Source organism: Amblyraja radiata, chromosome 8 (assembly GCF_010909765.2).
Source record: "Amblyraja radiata isolate CabotCenter1 chromosome 8, sAmbRad1.1.pri, whole genome shotgun sequence".
Lineage (NCBI taxonomy): Eukaryota > Metazoa > Chordata > Chondrichthyes > Rajiformes > Rajidae > Amblyraja > Amblyraja radiata.
This window is the reverse complement of record NC_045963.1, coordinates 69323191-69349171: the sequence shown is the minus strand read 5'-3', so window position 1 is coordinate 69349171 and position 25981 is coordinate 69323191. Positions and strand designations below refer to the sequence as shown.

Sequence of the window (25981 nt, the reverse complement as noted above, 5' to 3'; positions counted from 1 at the left end):
AAACGGAGTGAGCCAAATTCAATTGTGACATTTGGAAAGGCATAATCTAGATATGCAGAGATCAAATAATCTAGTGTGATTTTCTCATAACTGACATGTATACATCGAGGGATACAGCACAGAAACAGCCCCTTCGGCTCATCGTCCACCCTGACCATCAAATGCTAATTTAAACTAATCCTACATGAATCCCATTCTCCCAACATTTTATCAACTCCCCACAAATTCTACTGTTCACCCTCACACCAGGGGCAATTCGCAGAGGCCAATTAACCTGCTGACCCACACAACTTTGGGATGTGGAAGGAAGTGGAGCACCATGAGGAAACCTATACGGTCACAATGAGAATTTGCAAAGCCATCACAGACAACCCGAGGTCAAAATTGAATCCCGATCTCTGGAACTGTAAATAGGATACACAAATGCTAAATAATGACAGTAATAGTGCACGTTTTTATCAATGTCACGAATGAAATGAGGTCACTTTGTGATTGTGTCTGGAGAGGATTAGCATCATTGCTGGTGGTATTTTCAAGAAGTTGAATATCTTTCTAAAGTGCCAAAATCTAAGGATGAAATTAATTAAAATTGTTTTTCCAATATTTGGATGGTACTCAAGCCATATTCTTGCAGTATAGGACTTGATTGCAATAGTTTATTTCCACCACTAATTAAAGTGTGTAAAATCACACAGTCATTTAAAATGAAGAAATATATTACCAGAAGACCAATGTTTCTAGGAAGGAAATCCCAACTTCAGATGCACCAACCACCACTATTCGTGAATTTATGATTATTTTTGGCTCCAGTGTCAACTTTCTGTTTATGTGATTTAGGGCATATTTTGCCTGAAAAGAAATGCACAAAGATTGTAAAATAACATAATTTTATGAAAGGCACATAATTTTATTTTTAATGTTTTTCTTGTTTTCGTCTGAAACTATTCAATCTGCTGGAATATGGTTAATTCTGGTCCATTTAATGGATAAGGCCAATAAATGATGGAGAATTTACAATATCAGAATCCAACACACTCTTAACCCTACATGATGTTTCACACCCAATCCTGCCTTCCTGCAGATGGCACAGTTAATTTTTCACCTTTCAGGTCCAGAAACACTGGGACTAATCAAGTAATTAGTACCCCCACTGACATCCAGTAATTGAGCAGACTGGAGTTGCAGTCAGGAAACGCATTGCTTCATACAAACCACCTAGTGTGATTGCCTGCTTGGAGAGATGTTGACTTAATATAAATACAGCAATATTAGAAATGCTCCTCCTGTGGTATTGCTTAATCAAGATTAATTACATTTTGGTTTATAACTGCAGGAATATTCTAACATGTACTCTGCAATCCATTATTCTTTTCATTTATTAAGAACTGAGATTAAGATAGCAATTCAACTATAGACTATAACATTTAATCACAGAGGTTATTTACTATTCATAAGGAATACGAGGATGCTTGAAAACTGGCATATTTAGACTGATAAATGTTTCACCCTTGATCAGCAAGAAATGACATTAAACATAGAGAAATACCACACAGAAACAGGCTCTTCCGCCTACAATCCTTGTATGTGAATACTTGGCCAATAAACTTACTTACTTACTTACTTGAGTTTGGCTGAATATCAACCACCAATTTACACCAATCTTACAGTAGTACCATTTTTTAATATTAATTCTTTCTTTTTTAAATCATATTTTTGAAGTTTCACAGATATACACAAATAAAAAGAACATGTTCTGCTGTTCATATATTTACCTCTAAATACAAATTATGAATGAATCAGACCATCACCATTCACATGTGAGTGGCGATAGATATCAGTTCCCTGTGCAACTCACTCCCATTATTTCTTTGTGATGACTTCACAAGAGACAGTACAGAATATTAATTAATTAGATTGAATAAAATTAATTCTATTCAAATATTCAGAATTTCAAAATGTCTCATTATGATTCTTTGAACACGACACCTTTTACCCTATGCTTCTCATGCACCTATTAAATGTATGTTTTAAAAAAAATTCAAAATGTGCAAATACTAAAAATCCTCCAACATTCAAATGGAACACCTGTGTAGGAGAGAATTGTGTAGGAAATATGCTGGTTTAAATCAAAGGTAGACACAAAATGCTGGAGTAACTCAGTGGGACAGGCAGTATCTCTGGAGAGAAGGAATGGGTCTGTATGAATCAGTCTGAAGAAGGGTCTCGACCCGAAACGGCACCCATTCATTCTCTCCAGAAATGCTGCCTGTCCCGCTGAGTTACTCTAGCATTTGTGTCTACCTTCGAAAGGAACACTTGTGATAAAATTTAAAGTTTCATTTGTCAAAAATAGTTTCATTTTCATTTGCCTTTGCTGTGTCGGCACCCAAATTATGGAACGATCTGCCTCTCCACATTAAACAGGCCTCTTCTCTGTCTGTTTTTAAATCACTTCTTAAAACCCATCTCTTCTCCGTGGCCTTTGATACCCAGTAAGATGTCGGCTTTATTTACTTGATTTAATTTCTTATTTTGATTGCTTTATTGCGTGGCTATTATTTTTACTCATGTTTTATGTCTTTTAATTTATTGTTGTATTTCATATGTAATTTTTGCGCCTTATGTGAGCTGTTATGTTATGTTCTGTTATGTTGTCTGTTTATGATGTCTTGTTTATTCTTCTGTACAGCACTTTGGTCAACATTGGTTGTCTTAAAGTGCTTAACAAATAAAGTTGGATTGGATTGGATTGTCACTTAAATAATATGGCAAAGCTGCTAATGTGATCTAGTAATATTCAGTAGTGAGATAATGCAGCAATCATATATAAATATTCATCACAACTGGGCTTTTTGCAAGATGACAAATCCAGTCCAATGCATTTTCAAGACAGTTACTATTTCAATGTTCAAGATAAGAACATGAATAGTCTGAAAACCTTTGAAAATCACACTCAGATATAGTGATAACATATTTTGCTTGATGTTTTATTTTCTGGTATTGGGTCCATTACATGTTCCCAATTACTCTTGGGGAAATCAAATATTGTTGATGGCATAGTGATATTTACATCTCAGTATCTGAAATATTATCTTACTAAAGTTCTATAAATTTTATATTAACCATATTATATGTGGACTCTTTGCACATGGACTTTTAACAGGATTCGAAAAATTTAAACAATGATTGATATAATTTGAAATGTCATGCTGTTGCTCTGAAATAGAAATGGAAAGTAACATTTCAGCATCTCTTCCCCCATGGATGACAATACAATAGATTGAGAAAGAGAACATGAGATTCCAAACACATTACACAATTCCCTGAAGATTACAGCTGTTATGCTTTAGTAATCAGTGCTCCTTCCAGTTAGGCAAGGCATAGACTAATTGGCATCAAAGAGTTTAAGATTAGGTGCATTGGTCCCAGAACACACCTTATTTCAAAAACCCATTAACAGAATGAGCTGAATATGGCACTCAAAGGAGTGATCAAAGCTGATTGCTGCTGAGATCAATGTAGTGTTATTTTTCTTTGGTTTTACAAAATTGTGTTGCTTTTTTTATCTCCATTTAGTTGGGTCGTTGGATTTATCTATTTGTTATTCTCCCTTTTCTAAAAAAATCTGTTCTTTCTTTGGTGGATTTCAAATGACTATTACATATTCCCAATAAAATTGCATTAAAAATAATTATAAGCTCTTCAGAAGATTTGTCTTGTTATATATCACTGCATTTTAGTACAACAAGGATAAAACTGGCAATTAGGCTGTAAAGCATCCATTTTGAGGTTTCCCTTTCATATATCAGAACTGCAACGTTTGCCACGAAGGGCAAGACCAAACAATTATTTTCCCATGGTACACAAAAATGCTGGAGAAACTCAGCGGGTGCAGCAGCATCTATGGAGCGAAGGAAATAGGTGACGTTTCGGCCCGAAACGTCACCTATTTCATTCGCTCCATAGATGCTGCTGCACCCGCTGAGTTTCTCCAGCATTTTTGTGTACCTTCCATTTTCCAGCATCTGCAGTTCCTTCTTGAACACAATTATTTTCCCATGCTTGAAGTAGGTTGTAAGCATCTTGCAGTTGAAAGGTTCGTCTGAATTGCAATTCAAGTTCAAGTGAGTTTATTGTCATGTGTCCCTGTATAGGACAATGAAATTCTTGCTTTGCTTAAACACACAGAAAATAGTAGGCATTTACTACAAAACAGATAAATGTGTCCATATACCATGATATAAATATATACACACATGAATAAATAGACTGGTAAAGTGCAAATAACAGAAAGTGGTTATTAATAATCAGAGTTTTGTCCGAGCCAGGTTTAATAGCCTGATGGCTGTGGGGAAGTAGCTATTCATTCACTTAATTTCCAAAGTATCAAAAACCATTTATCAATCACAATTAATGCAACTGTCATATCTTTATAGGTTAAAATAGGTTAAAATAATTGGCATGCCCAATCAACCTACAGATGCTCAATGGAGTGTAGGTGCACACAAACTTTATGCAGCCATTCATCAAGATGATTCTAGCTTCCAGCAAAATTTGGCCACTTGAGGGGGTTGCACTTTGACTAGTGCAGGTCGTGCAATTAAAGCTGACCTGAAAAGCTGTGAGGAGTGATGCAAAACTGGAAAATGGGGACACAGATTTTTGTGGAGTCCTTAGTGAAAAGAAGATGGGCTTGTTTTCATGTGTTGGGACTTAGACGACCTTCAGATACACAGTCAGAAGATAGTAGAGGGAGATACCCATATGGTCAATGCCACAAGTCAGGCAGCACAGGTCAGTATTCAGTATCCACAAGAAATAACCTTGCAGAGGTAACTGTCAATGTATCATTATATTGTCAAATTATCAAATATATCATTAAATTAATACATAACTCTACCAAATGCATCATTAGTGTGAATATTGCTCAGTTCGCCACACCATCACTTCTTACCAACCAACAATGTTGTCAGAGCAAGGCTTGGACAATCGTTAGCACAATTGGCAGTTTCCTGCAGGGTAAGGTTAAAGTTACACAAACAGGATCTGTAGCAGAGGAATTTGAAGTGTAACACCATTCACTTGTAACATCATTGACTCCATTTTGGACCTCCAAGGTGTCTTAGGGAACTTAAAACCAGGTGCCATTGAGTCCAGTTTTATCCTGGAACCTATTTCTCCATGAAAATTATTGCAAGAGATAACACAATATCCATGTTTATTAATATTCATTGTTCAAAAATTATGTTACTATAATAGCAGTTTAATATTCCCTTGCCACTTCAGCGACTATTGCCCACTTTTTATTTTTTGTAGTTTGGAAGAAAGATTCTTTCTTTCAATCACTTTGCTCCTGCTTACATTCATTTTGATATATAACATACAAAAACATCGTTTCTGAATTCTGTGAATGGCCTCCTTGCCACATCCCCACCCCAAACCCTAGCCGCCCATTCAAAGTCTCTACACACATCAATTATTGTGTTAAATTTTAAATAAACACCTGTAAAACATTTATACTCAGATTGGGTCACAAACTGGTCCTGGCTTTCAAATGAGAATGCAATTTGCCATCATACCAAATCCTTTATATAACAATATAATTTCCTAAAGCTCAATTTAAAGCTTCAGTAGCCCATTCCAACTTTAATAGTAATGGGCTACGAAAGTTCAGTTATCCCACTCCAGGTTTTGCATACAGTTGAATCTTAGTAATTTTTGATATGTAACAGGGAGAATTCATGACATCCCTTTCAACTGTTCCCTTTTCTGTCCCATGAATTATCAAAATAATTCTTTTTTAAAAACAAGTTAATCATTTGGACAGTAATTCAATAAGGCAATGCAATTTATTGACCGTTAATTAGAGAAGCCTTTCTTATGAATGGAGACTACTGTCTCAGAATTATAGTTATGAGTGTGATTACATTTGTCATTTGGAAAACAGTAAATATTTAATAATGGTGATGCCTGAAAAAGGAAATGAAAATCAAGCAAATGATACTGAACTTCTAAGAGTGCTGTCTATTATGTAATAATGCTATGTCGCTTAGAAAATAAAACATTCCAGGAATAAAATGGGAATACTAAATTGCATTGAAACTTCCATGAAAATTATTTGCAAAAAAGACAGATATGGTAATACTGTAAAAGATTTTACTGATGTTACTTCAACATATTAAAACTACACCAAAGCTGATCATCACTGAGACTTCTGTAATTGTTCACAAAATGGAAGCTAAAAGCATCAGGAGGTTTACTGCACTTACATATAGATTATTCATCTATCAATGCTCTAATCATCATTACGTGATAGATAGGATGTACGAGTTACACAGAAATTGGGAAAATTAAATTAATTAATTCTCAGTATGTGGTGAAGACATCAAACTGCACAGTAATAGAAGTTTGAAAATATTTCACCTATTTACGTTAGTGTCACCAGTCAGACTGGTCAGTGCTGCAACATTCTAAACAAAATATATATATGTTTTTAGACGTTAAAAAGATAAACATTGATTGCGCAATTTGGTAGTATTGCTGGGTACGTATCTGCACAGATTCCATCAGGCATCTGAATTTTAATTGTTTTTGCTAAACTGTAGTTAGAAACCATATTCTCATGAACATGGACAACACAACCGCTTCTTCTATTCCTTAATAGTGGTCGTCAAGTTCCACACCCTGCCTACATTGCCTATCACTCACCTTCTGCTTTGTGATTCTTTTTGATGGGGCGTTAATGCCAAGTTTTTCCAATGGATAGATAATTTGTCGTCTTCGGCGCACAGGAACAAGGCAGTGAAGGGCAGACGTCAGGGAATGAGCGTGTGGACTCCGCAGCTGAAAGTAAAAGTTTTTAATTGTTACTTCACTATAAAGCATTAGATTCAGAAAGATTCAGAATTAGTTTCACAGGAAATAAATCCGAAATATGCCAATCAGAAGCTGGAGTAGGCCTCTCTGCCCCTCAAAACTACTCCACAATTCAATAAAAGGATGGCCTATCTAACTGCAGCATCAACTCTACATTCCAGTCTGGTCCTGATAATTTAGCTAATGGAGGCTAATCATTCGACAATTGTGGACTAGGATTTGGAAGAGATAAAGGCATTCATTATTCAAGAATATCATAGAACTTTGATGCGGGAGGAAGAAAACATTTAAAACTGGTTGAATGCTATTGAAATCCTAATTTCCAAAAAAGTAACGAAGACTTGCACCAAGTCAGCTTGCTAAGCAAAAGTCAGGAGATCCCTCTGACGAAGCGGATGTGAACCCAACATAGTCAAGACCCATCAGGGGCATCGCACGATTGGCAGCCCCGCCAACAGTCTATTTTTTTGTCATTAAAAAAATATTTTTAGTGTGTGTTGAAAGTTTGTGTAAATGTTCTCTGGTTTGTTTTATGTGGGGGGAGGGGGAGGGGGTCGGGGGAAACTTTTTTTTTCCCAGTTGTTTTCTGGATCGCATCTCCGGTCGCAATGCGGCCTACCATTGATGGAGTTAGAGGCCTCCTCGGACTGACTTTGCACCCCACTGCGGGGCGTGGACTTAACATCGTAGTCGATCCCTTGCCTGGGATCGTTCCAACAGCGGCCTGCGGACTTTACCATCGAGAGCTCGCAGTCTCGGGGGAGGCCGAGTCGGGAAGCACCATCGACGCAGAAGCTCGACCAGCCCCGACGCCAGGTCTGATTGCCGGCGCGGGGGAGCTGACATCCCCCCCCGATGCGGGAGCTGATCACCCAATGCGGAGGGCCCAAACGCCGCTGGCTATGGGAGTCAAGATCATCCCGTCTAAGGAGGGCTCGAGGCCCCCGACCGCGGGAGAGCAAAGAAGGGAAGAGACTTGAATTTTTTTTCACCTTCCATCACAGTGAGGAATGCGGGGAAGTCACTGTGGTGGATGTTTATGTTAAAATGTATTTTGTGTGTTCCGTTGCTTTTTATTTGTATGACTGACTTGGCTAATGAAATTCCTCTTATGTTGCAATCTACTATTTTTACAGATAACATTTTCAAAGGAGTGGAATATTTTGAAACAAGTATATTTTTAAATAAGATATAAATATTATGCCATTACTTTTTTTTACCTTCTTTGAAGATTTGGGATAAATAGGATAGTAAAGACATGACTTAAAAGTTATCCGGAGTATCTCTTTGAGAAAATATTTTGTATGGTGGTAGAAAATTGGGTTTAAAGCAAAGTGATAGAGATGCCCATGTTCTTCACGCTGATGATGATTGAAGTAGATGAAATTTTCGATGTTGTAATGTGAACGAATATATTCAATATCCTGCAAATAAGAAAATATAACAATGAAAAGAAAGGAAAATAAACAAAATCTGCTCTGTCTGGGCCTCTTGCACGAAGGAAAGTAAGGACTTACAATTCAAGAGGCTTAGATGGGAAGAATTTGTAAAATGCATTCAAGTAGGTTTATTGAAACAGATCAACAAGGGGAGGGCTCATATTGGACCTTGTATTAGAAAATGAGCATGGCCAGGTGACTGGTGTTTCAATGGCAGAAGATTTTGGGAACAGTGAGCACAATCCCTTGACTTTTAAGATAGTTATGAATAAGGATAAGTCCGGACTTCTTTGGAAAGTTCTAAAGTGGGGGAAAGCAAATTACAACAATATCATATAGACACAAGGAACTGCAGATGCTGGTTTGGATCAGGACCCTTCTTCAGATGAATTGAAGTAGGGGGGAGAAAGTTGCAAAAGAGCTTGGGGCAGGACAAAGCCTGGCAAATTATAGGTGGATACAGGTGAGTAGGGGTTTTGATCTCTGCCCTACTGTAATTATTCTGACGATGGGTACTGATCTGAGAACATCGTCTATCATGTCCTCCAGAGATGCTGCCTGACTCGATGAGTTACTCCAAAACTTTGTGTTTCATTTACATTTATTAGGCAGGAGAGAGTAAATGAGTAACATTGTAATTTTGAACAACACAATTTAATCCTTGGATGAAAATTTGAAACTTAACTATTGTTTCTTTTGCTGTATTCAGGTTTTTTTTGTTTATTTTCAGGATCTAGGCATTCCTGGCAAGGCAGCATTTATTGCTAATCTGGCCCCAGAGAAAGTGGTGTTGAGCCATTTTCTTGAATAGCTGCATTTCATCTGATGAAGGTATTCACAGTGCTGCTATTGGAGACTTCTGGGATTTAGACCTATTGTCAATGAATATCATGGAGTATACAACACGAAAACAGCTCTTTGGTCCAACTTGCCCATGCCAACCAAGATGTCCCATCCACACTAGTCCCATATGGCAGTGTTTGGCTCATATTACTCTAACCAATCCTATCAATATCTGGTTATTTAGAAACGTATTAATTTACATTGCATTTATGGTGATTATTGTTTCTTTATTTCAATGTCCCTCCTTACTCTTTCAGGAGCTGTTCTTTCTCCCATACTATTACAATTCATATTTTCCTATATTGACATTTATCGTCCAATTACAGGTTCATCTGACAAATTTATAGATTACATCTTAACTCTCTAGGATACATTTATTGAAAATCTTAATCATCGGCGTATGTAACTTTCAGTCTGAAGAAGGGTCTCGACCCGAAATGTCACCCATTCCTTCTTTCCAGAGATGCTGCCTGACCCGCTGTTACTCCAGCATTTTGTGTCTATCTTTGATTTAAACCAGCGTCTGCAGTTCTTTCCTACACATTTCAACTTTTAATAGTGGTAATAAACTGAACGTAACAGAATACCAAGGGCATTTAAGGGCCTGTCCCACTTACGCGATTTTTTCGGTGACTTGCCAGCACCCGTCACAGTCACAGCATGTTCTCAAACTTTCAACATGTTGAAAATCCAGCGGCAACCAGAAAAAGGTACGACTCTTTGGACGACTACTCACCACCAAACTGGCATCATCCCGCAAAGCTTGTTTGGTAGTGAGTAGTCGCCCAAAGAGTCGTACCTTTTTCTGGTTGCCGCTGGATTTTCAACATGTTGAAAGTTTTCGACATATTCACCACCAAACAGGCATCATCCCGCAAAGCCTGTTTGGTGGTGAGTAGTCGCCCAAAGAGTCGTACCTTTTTCTGGTTGCCGCTGGATTTTCAACATGTTGAAGGTTTTCGACATACTCACCACCAAACAGGCATCATCCCGCAAAGCCTGTTTGGTGGTGAGTAGTAACCCAAAGAGTGGTACCTTTTTCTGGTCGCTGCTGGATTTTCAACATGATGAAAATTTTCGGCAACCTGCTGCGACTATGACGGATACCGGCAAGTGGCCGAAAAAATCGCGGCGTTGGGACAGGCCCTTTAAGTAAATTAATGAATAACCGGTCGGCAATCATTTACTGCAATTAGGAACTGCCATGGAAAATTTAAATGGCCAGTCGATGTATATTTTAGCTTTCATTATGTAAATTATTGGAAAATGTAAAATAAAAATAATGGAAGGAGGTGTTAAATCGTTGGCCTTTCACCTCTGTGAGCCCAAATCAATTAATTGAAATAAATTTAAGCAGTTTCAATCTATTTTCTTATGTTTCTTCTCAACGTCATTAATATTTAACTAATGCTGGCCTGCCATTAACCTACATGCTACATTATGCAAGAGTGTTTATTCCCCACGGATTTTCTGATTTTTGGATAATGTGCCAGCTTCAATAGCCAGGAGATTAAAGTGAAAGGAGATTGAGAAGAAAACAATATGTTGGAGTGGACCAACTGGGAGTAGATGTTGCTTGCTCGTTCATCTGTGATATTGAATCTATCTAATCAGATACAATTTATAAAAACTCCATCTATCCGCTCTGTTTGATCAAGCTATCAAAATACCACATGAAATGACTGAATAACATTATTAAACCTAAAATTGTTTTTAACTTCATCATTGCAAGATCTATTAAATGAGAAGTGACACATTTAACAGACAAGCAGGAGTAGCACAGGCAAGCAAATACGCCGAACACAGCAAAGAAATTCTGGAGTACTCTGCAATAAATGACTTTAGACATTTAGGCAAGCCAAATAATGACAATTACAGTATTTATGACAAGAAGTTAGGATAGGAAGTGCTCAGGGTAACAATCTATATGTCAATAGCTGAACCTTTTCTCCAGAGCCACAATCCTCCCTAGGTTACAAACGCTTGTCTAAAGTACATGCCGTACATATAACTGAGCAATTGGGAGACCAATAGGATGGTTTTGCTGGCTTCTGGTGGGCTCCAGGTTCCGCCACCTGGGAACATCCGACTTGCAAACTGTCCAGGTTATCAACAGTTCACAGGAAAATTATTCTGTTGTGAGCTGAGGAGGTTCTGTATATAATAATAGATCTTTAGAGATTCCAGATACCGGTTCACTTATTTCATCAGTGGGCATATAGTTAGCATGTCTTTACTGTCATTTCTAATAGTTGTCAATACCTCTTCATTCCTGATAATGGCAATCCCCACAATTTCCGATAAAACGTCAGCGACAATGACCTGCATTGGAGTTCCATCCTGACAAAAATAAATAGCAGAAGTTAACATGACATGACTAGTTAAACAATATGTAAACAGAAGTAAAACCAAACTTTTGGGGTATTGATAAACATTTTGAGTGGATGAAAATGACAAATTAAAAGGGATTTTAACCTAACTAATAAATTTGAAACGCCATCAATTGGATCAGAAGAAATAAAAGGTTCTCTAGTTCTATTGCACTAATTAATATTTGGTTTTACTGTATTTTAATTTTTGACAGTGTAGAATTGTTGAGACATAAATTCCGTCACACTTAATATACAGGGCAAGAAGATTACAGAATGCTTCCGCATAAGGGTTTGGACGTCTTTGGACCAGGAACAGGGAAAGTTAGCATGGAGGTAGAAGCAAGTAATTATGATGGAAAATGGAATGATGACAATAATTGAAAGAAAAATATACAATAAAAGTAGTGTAGTCTTCCCATAATTGCATTGGGCATTAATGCGTCCAGACTTGTACATACTCTCGTCAGCAGCGGCCTCTGCAGTCCGTCTGCGTTTTTATTATTTGATGTCTATGTTTTTATGTAGTTTTTGTTATTTTTTGTTGGGGTATGTGTGTGGGGGGGTGGGAGTGGTGTGGGGGGGGAGGGGGTAACTTTTAAATCTCTCCCTGCACGGGAGACCCGACCTTTTCTTTGTCGGGTCTCCGTTGTCGTTGGGGCTGCAACGAGGAGCGGCCTCCAACAGGAAGACCGGGGGCTGTGGTGCCGACTACTCACCTCACCGTCGCGGAGCTGGCCGAGTCCAGAGCGGGTGGAGCTGTGGTGGACGCTGCTGCGGCCCGACCTCCGGAGTTTCGGTGGCTGCAACTGCGGGTTTGGCGGACAGTGACACCGGGAGCCCGCGGGTCCCTGGAGGGAGACCGCTTTTCGGGGCTTCCGCAACGGCGACTTCTCCCGCCCGAGTTGCGGGGTTGAAGAGCTCCTGGAGCAGGGCCTTACACCATCGCCCCGCGCGGCTTGGAATGGCCGCGGGATTGCGAGCGCGCGCCGGGGGCTCTGACACCAAGACCCGGTGTGCGACCTTGCATCACCCGGCGTGGCTTTAATGGCCACGGGACAATCGCCATCGCCCGCCGGGGGCTTTGACTTTGACTTTGACATCGGGGGGGGGGGGGGGGAGTGCAGTGGAGAGAGAAGTTTTTTTGGCCTTCCATCACAGCAATGTGATGGATGTTTATGTAAATTATGTTGTGTCTTGGGTCTATTTGTTTGTAATGTATGGCTGCAGAAACGACATTTCGTTTGGACCTCAAGGGGTCCAAATGACAATAAATTGAATTGTATTGTATTGTTGTATTGTAGTGAGTACATTATTGATCTCCTTGTTTAAAGAGGAATGTACTTAAAGTTGAGGCAGTTCAGAGAAGATTCACTCGAGTCAATCCCAGCAAGATTGCCTTATGAGGAAAGATTAAATTGGGGTTATATCATTAGTTTAGAAGAAAGAGGTGTGATCTTATGGAAATATATGAGATTCTAAAGGGCTTGACAGGAGAGGTGCTGAGAAAATGTTTCCCCATTGTGGGAGCATTGGAATTTGTGCATATTGTGTTCGAATATTCGGCTTCCAATTCAATACGGAGATGAGGTAAAATATCCTCTCTCAGTATTTTGTGAATCTTTAGAGTTTATTCCGAAGTTACACTAAATCATCGAATATCTTCAAAGTTTTGATCAATATTTTGGTCAAGAGTTATCAGCCGAAGCTAAGGTCAGGACAGCCATGATCATGTTGAATGCTGGAGCATACTTGAGAGATAATGTCATCAAATTCACCTTCTACGTCTCACATTCTAGTTGTTATAGAGCGATTGGTATGTGGTGAATTAAATAGAGTCTGAAGCAACTAGTTTTGTGTTTGGGATATGTAATCTAAAGATGCATTTGACTACTTAAGTCTTAAGCCTGGATAGATTGGATGTGGATAGAATGTTTCCACTGGAAACATAGAAACATAGAAAAATAGGTGCAGGAGTAGGCCATTTGGCCCTTCGAGCCAGCTGCCATTCAATATGATCATGGCTGATCATCTAAAATCAGTACCCCGTCCCTGCTTTTCCCCCCATATCCTTTGTGGAAGAGTCTAGAACTAGAGGCCATACACTCAGAATAAAAGGATGTACCTTTAGAAAGGAGATGAGGAGAAATTGCTTTAGAAAGATGGTGGTGAAACTGTGGTATTCATTGCCACAGATGGCTATGGAGGCCAAGTCAATGGATATTTTTAAGGCGTAGATTGACAGATTAATGATTAGTATTGGGTTATGAGAAGGCAGGAGAATTGGGTTATACAGTCATAAGTCATAAGGTCATAAGTGGTAGGAGTAGAATTAGGCCATTCGGCCCATTAAGTCTACTCTGCCATTCAATCACAGCTGATCTATCTCTGCCTCCTAACCCCATTCTCCTGCCTGCTCCCCATAACCTCTGATACCTGTGCTAATCAATAAACAGGGTTGAGAGGGAAAGATAGATCAGCCATGATTGAATGGCAGAGTAGACTTGATGGCCGAATGGCCTAATTACTTGATGGCCGAATGGCCTAATTCTGCTCCAATAACATGAACTTAAGTGTGGTCAATTAGCTCCCTGTGGCATTGCATCCAACTCATTGGGTCTTCACCAAGTGATTACCATCACTAATACTCTCACTGTTTACATATAGTTTGTCTAAAGGCTTTTAGCATTCTGGTCCTTTGCATTTATCTTTCTTTGCACCCTTCTCCCATAGCTTCCAACACAGTAAATCTGCAAAGTTCATGTAATGAGATTACTTGTTAAATGACACTCCAGTTAACTTTTTGGGGGAAAAAATCCTCCTTGGAACCACAGTGCATCTCATTATTAAGATATGTGGATGGCCTATACGTTGTAAGGGCTACCTAAGTGGATCTGGCCACGTGTGATATTGAGTGAATTACAACACCACTCTGAGATATAGAACCAAAGAACCTCACTGTTAAGGGCGTGATGGAACTGTAGATGCTGGTTTGTACCGAAAAAGGACACAACATGCTGGAGTAACTCAGCTGGTCAGGCAGCATCTGTGGAGAAAAGGAGTAGGTGACATTTCAGCTTGGAACCCTTCTTTTCAGGTTCTGACCTTAAACGTCACCTATTCCCTTTCTCCAGAGATGCTGCCTGACCTGTTGAGAACCTCACATTTAATACTGGCTGCCTGCATAATTAGACAATGAACAGGTAACATAAAGTCAGCAAACTGCCTTAATCAGGAGCAATTTGGGAGAATTAACTGAGCCCCTCAATTTTTCTCAAGCATTCGTATAGCACCTCTGCAATTTATTATTATGGCCAAATAAATGTCTATGGATACAAATGTTTGTAAGAAAATCCACGAGGATTAACTTTATTACTAACTGCTGTAACATAATTAATTGAGCTACGGGACCTGGTCTAAAATGTTCACGAAGTGCAAACAGAATTATTACTGGCAGCACTAATACAACTTTCATTTAGCATAAGGAATGGGTGTACAAGCAAACTATGATCCTGGAAGGCACAAAGTGCTGGAGTAACAGCAGGGCAGGCAGCATCTCTGGAGGACATGGATAGGTGACGTTTCGGGTCGGGACCTTTCTTTAGACCATGATCCAGGAAGTTACTTTTCTGCTACAGCTTTCTCTGGAATGTAGGTAAGTTCAAGTGCTTGAAGTATCAGATCTGAAACTAATTTTTTTTTTTTTTTTAAAGGCAGCAGATACAATGATATTTCAGATATGGATTTCTTACTTTAAAAAAATGTTAGATAACAGTATTAAATGATAATAATTTACAAATTAAACAACATATTGTGCTTTCAACAGCAAAACCCAAATTGATCAAATACTCACTTCATCTCTTCGGCTCTGATTATATGTATATAAATCAACTAAAATACTGCTTTGCAGTTCAAGACTTTGGACAAGAAGTTGAATTTCTTCTGTGTCATCGCTTGTTGCAAGTCGTACCGTAATGGATCTGAGTAATACACAAAAGGACACAAAGTGCTAGGGTAACTCAGCAGATCAGGCATCATATCTGGTGAACATGGATAGGTGACGTTTCGGATCGAGACCCTGACTGGTGACTGACTAAATTCACCCAAAATAATTCAAAAAAGGATTAAAACTGTCTTAGAACTGATCTGTGAAAACTGACAATCTTCGCCTTAAAAATATCTATTGACTGTCGCCACAGCCGTCTGTGGCAATTAATTCCACAGATTCATTATCCTCTGACTAAAGAAATTCCTTTTAAAGGTACAACCTTTTATTCTGAGGCTATGGCCTCTAATCCTAGACTCACACTAGTGGAAACAACCTCTCCACGTTCACTGTATCTAGGCCTTTCACTATTCGGTAAGATTCAATGAGGAAGATCTTTCTAAACTCAGCATGTTCTTGGAAGGTCCATTGTCACAGCGTTCAACATTAAAGTCACTAAATAAATGAAAGTTTAAGTAAAGCGTAGTTTACTAGACAGCACAGTTGCACAACAAGTAGAACTACTGCTTCACACCAAGCCAGGTTAAATCCTGGCCTCCAATGCTGTCTCAGTTGGGTTAGCAGGTTTTCTGTGTGACCTTGTGCTTACTCCAGGTGCTTTTAACTCCATCCCAGAGCCATGTGGGTTGGTGTGTTAATTGGCTACTGTAAAAAATGTAGGTGAATGATAAAATATGGGAGGAGGTGATGGGAATGTGGAGAGAATTAAGTATAATTGTTATGGGATTAGTGCAAATTAGTGCTTGATGGTCAGCATGGGCTTGATAGGGCCCAATACACTTCGGTACGAGGAAAGGATCATTGCTGTCTTCTCAGCATTGAGAAAACATGGAAAAAAAAATCATAGCTAATCTGTTGATATCAAATGTGACTGAGTTAATCCCCCTTGTGTAATAGATGAGGTTTAGTTGAGTTTAGAGGTAGTATTTCCTTTCCTACTGAAATACACTTTTTCGATCGAGGTTCGATCGCCCACCGCGGGGGAGCGAACATCCCCCCGATGCAGGAGCGGATCGCCTTGACGCAGAGAGCCTGAACGCCGCTGGCTATGCGAGTCAACATCGTCCCGTCAACGGGGCTTGAGGCCCACGACCGAGGAAGAGCTAGGGAAAGGGCTTGAACTTTATTTCACCTTCCACCACAGTGAGGAGTGTGTAGGAGTCACTGTGGTGGATTTTCATGTTAAAATGTGTTTTTGATTGTTCTGTTTCCAAGATGGCTGCCGGAAGTGAGAGTGAACGCTAGCACGACTAGCTGCCGCTGCTCTCTTTTCGATTTGTGTATTGTTGCTGTCCCTACTACTGCTTGTTTTTGTTTCATTTTGTTTATATGTTTGTAATTTGCTTGTTTTAATCTGTAAAGTGTCCTTGAGAGTCCTGAAAGGCACCCATAAATAAAATGCATTATTATTATTACTATATATATTTAGCATTGGATCATCTATAGTTTACATTAGTGCATAGGATTAGTACTTCTCCCATCAGAAGCTTGTCGATTATTTGTTAAATAATGGATGAATTACATCACTATTTGAGAAATACCTTTGATCTCTTCTTAATCAGTGGTTTTATTGCTTGGAATAACATTTAAGCTTCCATTTGTTTCAAAATTATATGAAAGGAAAAGATGTAACAAGGTGTTACCATTTTGTTTTCATTCTTTTCTCATTATATCAGTGTAGTGGCCAATTTAATAAAATATCGCTGTTCTCAGTTAAAAGCATTTCATTGAGTTTGCGAGATTTTTAAGCACTGCTGTGAAGAGCACAAGTCCCATGACATTTATTAATACTCACCCAGGAGCATTGTTATTATCTGGCTGAAACCATGTGTCAAATGTAATCCTCCTTCTGCTGCTATTCAATAAATTGATTTATGGTTGTTAGGTTCAGAAAGCAGAACCTCAATAAGCATCTGAAATGGCACTCCAGGTTGCAGCTATCTGTTCATTATAGTATTAGTCCAATGACATGGATAGCATTTGTAATAACATATGATCGGAAATAATGTTCATCTAATGATATTTTGTTGAAGGAAGTTATTTTCTTTTTCAGTCATTTTCCTCAACATTATTCAGCTGTATTCAAGGCTTTAGACCATCATTAAATTCCTTGATCAAAGGCGACAAGAGACCTCAAAAAAATATAACATGAACCTATTAGCCCCACCATGTCAGATACCCAACTGATAGGGATTTTATAGGGGACATCTGTAAATATAGTATAGCAACAATTTTAACATAATTTCACATAATTTTAAATCTGCATAACACACGATTAGTCACAGAACACAGATGTAAAAAATTACTCTCTTGCATCAAAATGTTTGTCATTCTCAGTTAATGTTTGGTGCATATTGCTGTTCTTTTCCGGAGTGTAAATGGAAATTATGAAAATTAGAGGCAAAGTAATGGACTGTAATACAAATCCCTTGTTTCCACAAGGTGCAAGGATCAGGATGGACAGATTAAAAATAATTGTTCCATGGTGTTAAAAATTCAATTGGGCTTCTGCACACCAAATAGAACTTTTATTATAGAAACAGTCATGAACAAAAGGTTGTAAATCGAACTGTCAATTGCTGTTTCCTTTCTTGTCTTCTCTTTTGCTAACTCTCTCATTAAGCCATAAACCAGAATGGATTTATCAACAGCTTTTCACAACAGAAACCCTGGTTCCTTCCTATCACAGATATTAACTTTGACCTATTTTTCACTCCCCAACCTTCTTGTAACTAAACACTCACTCTTTCCAAGTTCTGACAAATTGTTTCACCTGACACATTAATTATGTTTATCATTCCACAGATGCTGACTGGCCCACCGAATATTGCCAACATTTTCAGATTTTATCTCAACTGTTGTCCTGGTTGTGATCATTACAGATTATAGATTGCATATGAAATTGGTCTATATCACTTAATATCACATCAAAGGAGTTTGAGTTTAGTCTATTGTCATGTGTACTGAGGTACAGTGAAAAACTTTTGTTGCGCACTAACCAGTCAGCGGAAAGAAAATACATGATTACAATCGAAACATCCATAGCGTACAGATACATGATAACGGTAATAACATGAATATCATTTAGCTAGTAAAGTCTGATCAAAAATAGTCCAAGAGCCTCCAATTAGGTAGATAACAGTTCAGAACTGCTCTCTAGTTGTTGGTAGGCTTCGCCAAAGCAACATTCTCCCATTGCTTGATAAAGTTAATGAGCATATGAGCAGGTTGTAAATATTTCTTACTTGAGCAAACCTTTACGATGTGTGACATACAGCTCATGGGGTATTGTGGTCTTGCTGTAGGGCACAACACGGACAAAATCCTTCAACAAGGGAAACTCAGGGACCACATGAGGTACAGTGATAACGCAAAAGTCTCGGTCCTGTAATCATATGTAACAAAAAAAAATTACAAATTAATAATGGATTTAAAAGTTTCAACAAACTGAAAGATTCAGTGGAAATTGGAAACTCTGGGAGTTAAGTTTAAACACATGTAACATGCATCTAAATTACAACAAATGGTTATTTTTGTAGAGGTTATGAATGTAAGAATTTGACGCATGGGTTTAATGATGCGAAGAAAACAACTAGAGAAATAAGACAAATGGACAGCCCATTTCAGACTGAAGGAGAACATGTGCTTTCAATGCATTGTGAATCCTAATATCCCAATGGATGCATCACATATGATTTTAATATAATTGCAAACTTCTGTCATGGGTAATGTTGTGTAGTTGCGCACCTTGCATTTATTGTAGTTACGCTTTTCATATAGAACCTGTGAAAGACAGCTCATTGGGGCAACATTGAGTTACAACAATTCATAGTGGTGTTAAATTCCACATATTTATCAGTAATGCCCCTGTCCCACTTAGGAAACCTGAACGGAAACCTCTGGCGACTTTGCGCCCCACCCAAGGTTTCCGTGCAGTTCCCGGAGGTTGCAGGTGGTTGCCGGAGGTTGCAGGTAGCGGAAGCAGGTAGGGAGACTGACAAGAACCTCCGGGAACCGCACGGAAACCTTGGGCGGGGCGCAAAGTCTCCAGAGGTTTCCGTTCAGGTTTCCAAAGTGAGACAGGTGCATAACTTCTTTACTTTAGAGCATAGAGCATAGAACATAGAAAGGTACAGCACCAAAACAAACCCATCAGCCCACAATGTCTGTGCTGAACATGATGCCAAGACAACACCTATCTGCCTGCTCATAATCAATATCCCTCCATTTCCTGCATATTCATGTGCCTATCCAAATGTCTCTTAAATGCCACTATCATATCTGCCTCCACTATCATCCCCGCAGCATGTTCCAGGCACTCACTGCCCCCTGTGTAAAAAATGTGCCCATTTAAAAAAAAAACGTTCCCCCTCTCAACTTAAAGCTATGCTCTCTGTTATATTATTTTTTCCTCCTGGAAAAATTGTTCTTACTGTCTACCCTATTTATGTCTCTCATAATTTGATATACTTTATTTTAGTTTAGAGATACAGTGCGGAAACAGGCCATTCGGCACACAAGTTCCCATATTAACACTATCCTACACACACTAGGGACAATTTATACATTTGTACAGAGCCAATTAGCCTACAAACCTGTACGTCTTTGGAGTGTGGGAGGAAACCGAAGATCTCAGAGAAAACCCGCATGGTCACGGGTAGAACATAAAAACAGGCAGCACCCATGGTCGGGATCGAACATGGATCTCTGGCGCTGAAAGCGCTGTATGGCAGCACACTACCATCTATCAGATCTCTCCTCAGCCTCTGGTGTTCCAGAAAAAAATCCATTCCAAACCCACCACATCCTTTCTGTAATGGGGCAACCGGAACTGCACACACTACTCGAAATATATCCTAACCAAAGCCCCATTGAGCTGCATCAAGACTTCCTGACTCTTATACTCAAACCCTGACCTATGAAAACAAGCAAACCTTATGCCTTCTGTACTATCTACTCAATCCACTTTTGGTACCACCTTCAGGGGCTTATGAACTTCGACCTCAAGATCACTATGGACATCAATACTGTTAAGGCACATGCATTTCATTGTATATTTTCGCCTTACATTCAACTTCCCAAAGTACAACACCCCAAACTTGCTCAGACCAAACTCCATCTGCCATTTCTTTGCCCATTTTTGTAGCTGATCTATATCCTGCATGTATACCTTGACAATCTTCCTCACAGTCCATGACCCCAGCAATCTTAGTGTCACCTGCAAACTTATTAACCAACCCATCTGCATTCAAGCCTAAGTCATTTATGTATATATCACAAATGGCAGAGGTCCCAGCACAGATCCCTGCGGAACTACACTGGTCTCAGACCATCAGCCTGAATATTGTCCTTCAACCACAACCCTCTATCTTCTATCAATAAGCTAGTTCAAAATCCTTATGACCAAGTCACTGTTAATCCGTGCATATTAATCTTCTGGAAAATTGAAATCTGTAGACAACCTATATGACTCTATAGGTTTTACAAATAATCCATTCATAACGACACTAAATACACTTTCAAACAACATAGTTCCTCGACAGGGCATGAAATTATTCAACAAAGCACTATAATCTGTTCTGAAGAAAAGTCATCAAACACAAATTGTAACCCCCTTTCTTACTCCATAAATGTTGCCTGACCTGCTGAGTGTTTCCGATATTTCTTGTTTTTGATTTGAGATTTATTTTATAGTCTAACATAATAAAAATCACCCGTGTCATAGGTTTACAAGGTGTTGTACTTTACATTATATGACATTGGTTTCGGAATAACAAGCATGAAAATGATTTACCACTCACTTACTGGATAGAGATTAAATATGTAGGGCAAAAAGTCCTGAGACCTGTGAACAAAGAATACAACATATTTACTGCTTCTGGTCATGATAAGAAACCTTAGCTGGGTCATCCAAAATACCTAATATCTTGCTTTTACCTTGTTTACTTGTATATACAGTACGTATCCTCAATACAAATCTTGAAAGTACAGAAATTATGCAAAATACACGTTATTGGAAAAAGATAACCTAATGTTTGAGTAATTTTTGTGACAAGCCTTGCCTCATTTCCCTTCAAAGTCTCATTGGGATCACCGAGCTGTAAATTTAGGCTAATTTAAATTAAGTTGCATCTTAATCATGAAGAACAACTCAATGGATACGGGGCCTTATAAATTCAATCATGAGAGAAAAGACAATATGGCACTCCAAGGGAGATCCACACTAAATTATCCCAGTACTATTCATACAAGACTTAAAACTGAACCTTCGGATATATTTGCACCCCTAATCCATTGTGTCCTCAGAAAAGACTTCCATTTATAGAGTGGCTTTCAGAATCTAATAGCTTTCTAATATGGTATTTTAATGGTTGTTACACTGGAAACTTAACAGCTAATTTGTACAAGACAAGATCTCACAAAAAGCAATGAAATAATCACCAGATAATATTTTGATTAATGGACACACAAAGGCTGTAAAGACAGTGATAATTTTCCTGGTATTCTTCAAAATAGTACTATGAGGACGTTACCCACATAAGAGAAAACATGGTGCCTTGGTTTAATTTAACCTGCAAAATGGCATCTCTGACAAAGCAGCATTTTCTCAGTAAGATAAATTAATGTCAGCATTAGGGGGTTGTGTGCAAACGTTTCTGGAATTCACAATCTCCTGCCTCAAAAGTAAGGCTAAGTCACAGCTGATATATGAGGCTTTTGCACAGCTCCCCATATTTGTTCCACATCTGATACTTGCAGCCAATCAATCATAGCAAGTAGTGATACACAACAAGCACTACAATCAGCAGTGAAGCAGATAAATTATCAGGTTTAGGCAAGACATTGCTTATTCATATTACTAGAAGATATTTATTCAGTCCTTGATCTGTTGATCTCTAGAAGGACAAATTTTAAAGCCTCATCCTAAGCCACCTTGGCTTCATATAGCCACATCACTGGAATAATTTCAAGCTGTCCTTTAGGATGGCACGATGGCACAGCGGTAATGTTGCTGCCTTACAGCGCCAGACACCCATATTCGATCCTGACAACGAGTGCTGTTTGTACATTCTCCCTGTGACCGTGTGGGTATTCCCCGGTTTCCTCCCACATCCCAAGGACATACAGGTTTGTAGGTTAATCGGCTTCGGTAAAGATTGTAAATTGTCCTTAGTGTGCAGGGCAGTGCCGGTGTAAAATGATTACTGATAGGTGTGGACTTGAAGGGCCAAAGGGCCTGTTTTTGCACTGTATCTCCAAAATGAACTAAACTAAACTATGATGTTTAAGAAGGAACTGCAGATGCTGGAAAATCGAAGGTAGACAAAAATGCTGGAGAAACTCAGCGGGTGAGGCAGCATCTATGGAGCGAAGGAAATAGGCAATGTTTCGGGTCGAGACCCTTCTTCTGAAGAAGGGTCTCGACCCAAAACGTTGCCTATTTCCTTTGCTTCATACAAACTAAACTATAACGTCATTTAATCCTGTTGCTGGTTCTGGTGCCATGTGGGTCTCTCACCTCCCCGTACCCTACACCTTTCTTCTGTTCTGCCTTTTACTGCCTCAAACATGCCCCACTTCTTGAAACTTTACTTACGTTTTTCTATTTCAAATCCACAAGGGATTGTGAGTCATTTTAACTGTATTACAATTTACATGATCCCGGAACTTGCCTTGATTCATATTTCTCATCTATGCAGAACAACTGTATGCAAAAAACATTATCTGCATCTGTTAAACGGGGGGAAACCACTCGGCTGGTTCTTGCTTTTTCAGTCGGTTGGTTTACACCATTACTGTCTGATTCTCTGGCAGTTTCATCCTGGATGATAATTTCTTCCTGCTGAAAGAACAGGTAAAGTATGACAAACCATGCATAGATATGCTGGAATTGCTCACATTTTTAACAGTATATTTTTTCTCAATAGGCATTGCCCATTGATAAAAGTATTTTGTATGCCTCTCATTATTTTATAAACTTCTATCGGGTTTTTTTTCTCAGTCTCTGACCCTCCAGAAAAAACAATGATTAGATTTAACCTGCAATTTGAGAGGGAGAGGGTGAAACAGGATGTGTCAGTATTGTGCAAAGAGGCATGAGGGAGGAGCTGGCCAAGGTTGACTGGATAGGGACCCCAGCAAAAATGACGGTGGAACAGCAATGGCAGGAAATTTCTGGGAACAATTCGGAGGGTGCAGGATCTATTCATTCCAAAGAGGAAGAAAGATTCTAGGGGGAGAATGAGGTGACGGTGGCTGACAAGGGAAGTCAAAGACAGTAAAAAATTAAAAGGGAAGGCGTATAACATAGAAAAAATTAGTGGGAAGCCAGAGGATTGGGAAGCTTTTAAAGTACAACAGAAGGTAACTAAAAAGGCAATTCAGGGAGAAAAGATGAAGTATGAAGTTAAGATAGCCAATAATATAAAATATAGCAAGGATGAGGGACTCACCCAAAATTGGGAACATTTCTCCTGCAACCAGTCCTTTTATAATGTTATATGTTTCTATAAGATATCCCCTCATCCTTCTAAACTCCAGTGAATGCAAGCCTAGTCTTTTCAATCTTTCTTCATATGACAGTCCTGCCATCCCAGGGATCAATCTCGTGAACCTAGGCTGCACTGCCTCAATCATAAGGATGTCCTTGCTCAAATTAGCAATTCACGATACAGAAAAATGGATAAATAATACTATGATCATTGCAGAAATTAAATACTCCAGATTAGATCATTAAAAATACTAAGTCGCAATGCATTTCAATCACATAGGTAGAGAAATTTAACACGTGTGACCCAAGAAATTCCCTACCTAAAGGTATATTCCTGGTTCTGGGATTTTTAAAAAATAAAGATAAATACCTTTCTTTCTGCATTATCTTCAGGCTCTGTAGGTGTAATAATTTCCTTTGCTGTCAATGGAAAAGTAGATTAGCCATAGTGAGTCAGAACAGTGAAAATATGGATATGCTTGCTTGCAATCAAATAATACTGGTTTATGCCAACATAACACATTAGCTTCCACCCCTTCCAAGCCGCCTTAATTCCACATAATAGAGTAAATATCGCGACGAGCAAGTTACTTTCAGTTCTCTGGCTTATAGGGTACTCAAAGCTGAATGGTCCTCAGACTTTTCTTCCACGTCCCATTCTTTATCTGCCATAAACCCCTGTCCCACGGTACGAGTTCATTCCAAGAGCTCTCCCAAGTTTGCCCTGATTCGAACTCAGGGTTTTACGGTAATGGCCACTAGTCGGTACTCTGGGCTCTCGTGGACATTTTTCCACGTGTTGAAAAATCTTCACGAGTCTTCCCGTGCTTACCTGCCATTAGCGAGTCTTCTCGAGTACCTGCCGTTAGCATTATGAGCCGCTAAGAGACGTCCCTGAGCTCTGACGTACCGCCACGTTAATTCTCTGTTCTTACCCCGAGTTTGATTTTTTTTTAAACTCGGGAGAACTCTTGGAATGAACTCATACCGTGGGACAGGGCTATTAAAATGCCTCTTTGGCCAAGATTTTGGTCATCAAAATTAACTTCTCCTTTTTCTTGGTGCCAGATTTTGTCTAGTTATGCTCTCATTAAGGATAGACAATAGACAATAGACAATATGTGCAGGAGTAGGCCATTCAGCCCCTCGAGCCAATGTGATCATGGCTGATCATCCCTAATTAATACCCCATTCCTGCCTTCTCCCCATATCCCTGACTCCGCTATCTTTAAGAGGCCTATCTAGCTCTCTCTTGAAAGTATCCATAGAACCAGCCTCCACCGCCTTCTAAGGCAGAGAATTCCACAGACTCACAACTCTCTGTGTAAAGAAGTGTTTCCTCGCCTCCGTTCTAAATGGCCAACCACTTATTCTTAAACTGTGGCCCCTGGTTCTGGACTCCCCCAACATTGGGAAAATGTTTCCTGCTTCTAGCGTGTCCAAACCTTAACAATTTTATATGTTTCAATAAGATCCCCTCTCATCCTTCTAAACTCCAGAGTATACAAGCCCAGCCACTCCATTCTCTCAGCATTGACAGTCCCGCCATCATGGGAATTCAACCTTATAAACCTACGCTGCATTCCCTCAATAGCAAGAATGTCCTTCCTCAAATTAGGGGACCAAAACTGCACACAATATTCCAGGTATGGTCTCGCTAGGGCCCTATACAACTGCCGAAGGACCTCTCTGCTCCTATACTCAACTCCTCTTGCTATGAAGGCCAACATGCCATTCGCCTTCTTCACTGCCTGCTGTACCTGCATGCTAACTTTCATCGAGATGACAATAAAGTGCCATCGTATCAAATTGACTGATGAACAAGGACCCCCAGATCCCGTTGTACTTCCCCTTTTCCCCAACTTGACACCATTTAGATATTAATCTGCCTTCCTGTTTTTGCCACCAAAGTGGATAACCTCACATTTATCCACATTAAACTGCATCTGCCATGCAT

At 39.2% G+C, this 25981-nt stretch overlaps 1 protein-coding gene across 1 annotated transcript in view; it reads right to left on the bottom strand.

Moving 5' to 3' along the window:
• The window catches only part of cfap61 (cilia and flagella associated protein 61), a 103920-nt gene that overhangs the window by 55004 nt on the left and 22935 nt on the right, over positions 1–25981 (bottom strand). The window contains exons 9-17 of the mRNA XM_033026188.1: positions 24395–24444; positions 23207–23376; positions 21339–21378; positions 18779–18918; positions 15381–15507; positions 11421–11498; positions 8097–8300; positions 6709–6843; positions 722–849 (exon numbers count right to left, since the gene is read on the bottom strand). Of these exons, the coding sequence (XP_032882079.1) occupies positions 722–849; positions 6709–6843; positions 8097–8300; positions 11421–11498; positions 15381–15507; positions 18779–18918; positions 21339–21378; positions 23207–23376; positions 24395–24444 (1072 nt within the window). The remainder of the gene's footprint in view (positions 1–721; positions 850–6708; positions 6844–8096; positions 8301–11420; positions 11499–15380; positions 15508–18778; positions 18919–21338; positions 21379–23206; positions 23377–24394; positions 24445–25981) is intronic.